The sequence below is a fragment of the Limulus polyphemus genome, unplaced genomic scaffold (assembly GCF_000517525.1).
Source record: "Limulus polyphemus unplaced genomic scaffold, Limulus_polyphemus-2.1.2 Scaffold3148, whole genome shotgun sequence".
NCBI classification, from domain to species: Eukaryota; Metazoa; Arthropoda; class Merostomata; order Xiphosura; family Limulidae; genus Limulus; species Limulus polyphemus.
In genome coordinates this window covers 43317-46107 of record NW_013668758.1, presented here as the reverse complement: position 1 = coordinate 46107, position 2791 = coordinate 43317, and the positions used below count along the sequence as shown (strand labels likewise).

The 2791-nt window shown below is 33.5% G+C and overlaps 1 protein-coding gene across 7 annotated transcripts in view; it reads right to left on the bottom strand.

The window, feature by feature from the left end:
* Positions 1–89: 89 nt before the first annotated feature.
* LOC106468753 (phospholipase D3-like) overlaps positions 90–2791 on the bottom strand; it is a 44985-nt gene continuing 42283 nt past the window's right edge. For 6 of the 7 annotated variants that reach the window (XM_013929197.2, XM_022397114.1, XM_022397113.1 and 3 more), the window contains exons 9-10: positions 2212–2314; positions 223–404 (exon numbers count right to left, since the gene is read on the bottom strand). In XM_013929197.2, the coding sequence (XP_013784651.1) occupies positions 223–404; positions 2212–2314 (285 nt within the window). Of the gene's footprint in view, positions 405–2211; positions 2315–2791 lie in introns of all 7 variants that reach the window. The other variant, XM_022397109.1, reaches the window with a different exon arrangement.

The following is a 2791-nucleotide window of genomic DNA, read 5'->3' as shown; positions in this document are numbered from 1 at the left end:
ATTGAGGAAGAATAAACTAGGTTTATTTAAGAAAGGGCTTGTATCGCTGAAGTTCCTCGGGAAGAATTTATACCGGAAATTAACAAACGACCAGAGACCTAACAGTATACACTATTTTAGATTAAATTAAATTATATTAATTCACATTATGTAGGGATCCAAAAATATTGTTTAGAACTTTCACTTTAATTAGTTTGTTACTAAGTAGTATCTTTGATTCGTTCAACTATATCTTTCAAATTCAGAAAGTGAGTGAGCATACTCAGAAAACCAATCCCTTTCAAAGACAGCAGTTAATTGATCTGTGATTGGTTGGCTGGAAGCAGTATCATTTTGTGATTGGTTTAGAATAAAACCAATCCCCCCAGTGTTGATGAAATAGTCTTCAGACCAATTAGATGTTCCTGTATAACAAAGAAAATAAAAGGATAAAAGTACAGACACATATAATACATTTATAACTGTACAGTTACTTTAAAGACGACATTTAAATCATTAGTTCCAAAATAGACTTTTAACTCTACATTAAGAATGATTATTTTATAATAATTTGAGATCCAGAGATGTTGTTAGCTGAATGTTCAACTTTGGTTATCCATTTCGAATTAGAAGCTCATCCTTTTTCTTAATGTCTGTTCATCTGTCCCTGAGTTTATTATTTTGAAGTGTTTGATGTTTGAATTCTTGCTACAGTCTTTGTTTATATGGTTGTAAATTCCAGAGTTGTTGGTAGGGCTGTTTTGCAACCATATAAACAACAACTGTAGCAAGAAGCCAAACATGGTTGTAAATTCCAGAGTTGTTGGAAGGGCTGTTTTGCAACCATATAAACAAAGACTGTAGAAAGAAGCCAAACATTGAACACTTCAAAATAATAGACTCAGCGACAGATGAACAGACATTAAGTAACAGGATGAGCTCCTAATTCGAAATGTATAACCAAATCTGAACAGTCAGCTAACACCACCTCTGGATCTGAAACTATGATAAACTGATCATGCCTGAAATGGACAAAGAATGAAAACTTTGAAATCTTTGTTGAACAATCAAATGTCAATAATTATCTCAAATACATCTAAGAATGACCAAAACATTACCACAAGGATGCTTAAAAATCAATGGGATATTTAATTTTAAAATGTTGGGCCCAGATATTTAGAAATTACAAAACTGAACTTCAAACTTCTAACTCAATAACATAACCCTGACACACAAAGTTAGAAAGAACAGAAATGATCATAAAACCTATTTAATAATACAACACTTTCAAACTCTACAGTTAATTATAATTCACAACTCTGATAAGCTCTAACCAACTATCTGACCTATCAGTCTTCGGTTCTCTTATTTGTTACCATATAAAATGACTACAATTCAACATGGAACAGTTATTGGCTATTGGCAAATCATCTAATGAACTTATTTACACGGAGTGACAGACTGCATCATGTATAACCATAGTTAACATGAAAAAACACTTCATCACATGCAGTGCATTTTGTTGGTTCAATACCACTCCATGGTCTGTTCTGTTGGTTTGACACCACTCCACGGTCTGTTCTGTTGGTTTAATACCACTATGCAATCTGTTCTGTTGGTTTAATACCACTCCACGGTCTGTTCTGTTGGTTTAATACCACTCCACAGTCTATTCTGTTGGTTTAATACCACTCCACAGTCTATTCTGTTGGTTTAATACCACTCCACAGTCCATTTTGTTGGTTTAATACCACCCCACAGTCCATTTTGTTGGTTTAATACCACTATGCAATCTGTTTTGTTGGTTTAGTACCACTCCACAGTCTATTCTGTTGGTTTAATACCACTCTACAGTCCATTTTGTTGGTTTAATACCACTCCATAGTCTGTTTTGTTGGTTTAATACCACTACGTAGTCTGTTTTGTTGGTTTAATACCACTACATAGTCCATTTTGTTGGTTTAAAACCACTCCACAGTCAGTTTTGTTGGTTTAATACCACTCCACAGTCGGTTTTGTTGGTTTAGTACCACTCCACAGTCTGTTTTGTTGGTTTAATACCACTCCACAGTCTGTTTTGTTGGTTCAATACCATTCCACAATCACAACTGATGATTCACAAGACTAGATAAAAAATACAAACTGTTTTGAATTTACACAAACATGTAATACTAAAAAACATTCAAGTCATCAAGTGTGTCAACTTCTGTGCAACTAAAAACAAGAACCTACCAATGTAAGCAGAATTATCTGTGACCATGTACTTGTTGTGATTCACTCGAGCATAGGGAATTTTCGCTTGAGCTTCAGTATATGTTGGCACTATAAAAAGTTTCTGGAAATAAAAAAAGACCTATAGTAACAACGCATTTAAAATATGTTTCTCTGTAAACAATTTCTTTTATATTAGATATATACTAGAAAATAAACTGTTGTGGAACAGAAGCATCTATCTATTTATATACTACTAAAACTCTGAGATTTTTGTTTGTTTGCTTGTCTGTAATTAAATACAGCAAAAACGGTGCACAATAGTGCCATATTTGTAATGAAATGAGAATAGGAACAAAATAAAACAACTTTTGTTAAAATCGAGCCACAGGTTACAGAGTTAGGGCCGTTTTTTGGGTCACTTTTATGAAAATTTCTAGCATGAGTAATTTTACATCACACTACCACTCGCGCTCGTTACGAAACTTCTTCATTCAAATCTATTTCCCTGTCAATGTTCCCATCTGCATATAAGGTGACAAAAACAAGTTCTTGAAGAATTTCTTAATAATGTGCCTTAGTTATGGTAGGTAATTCGATG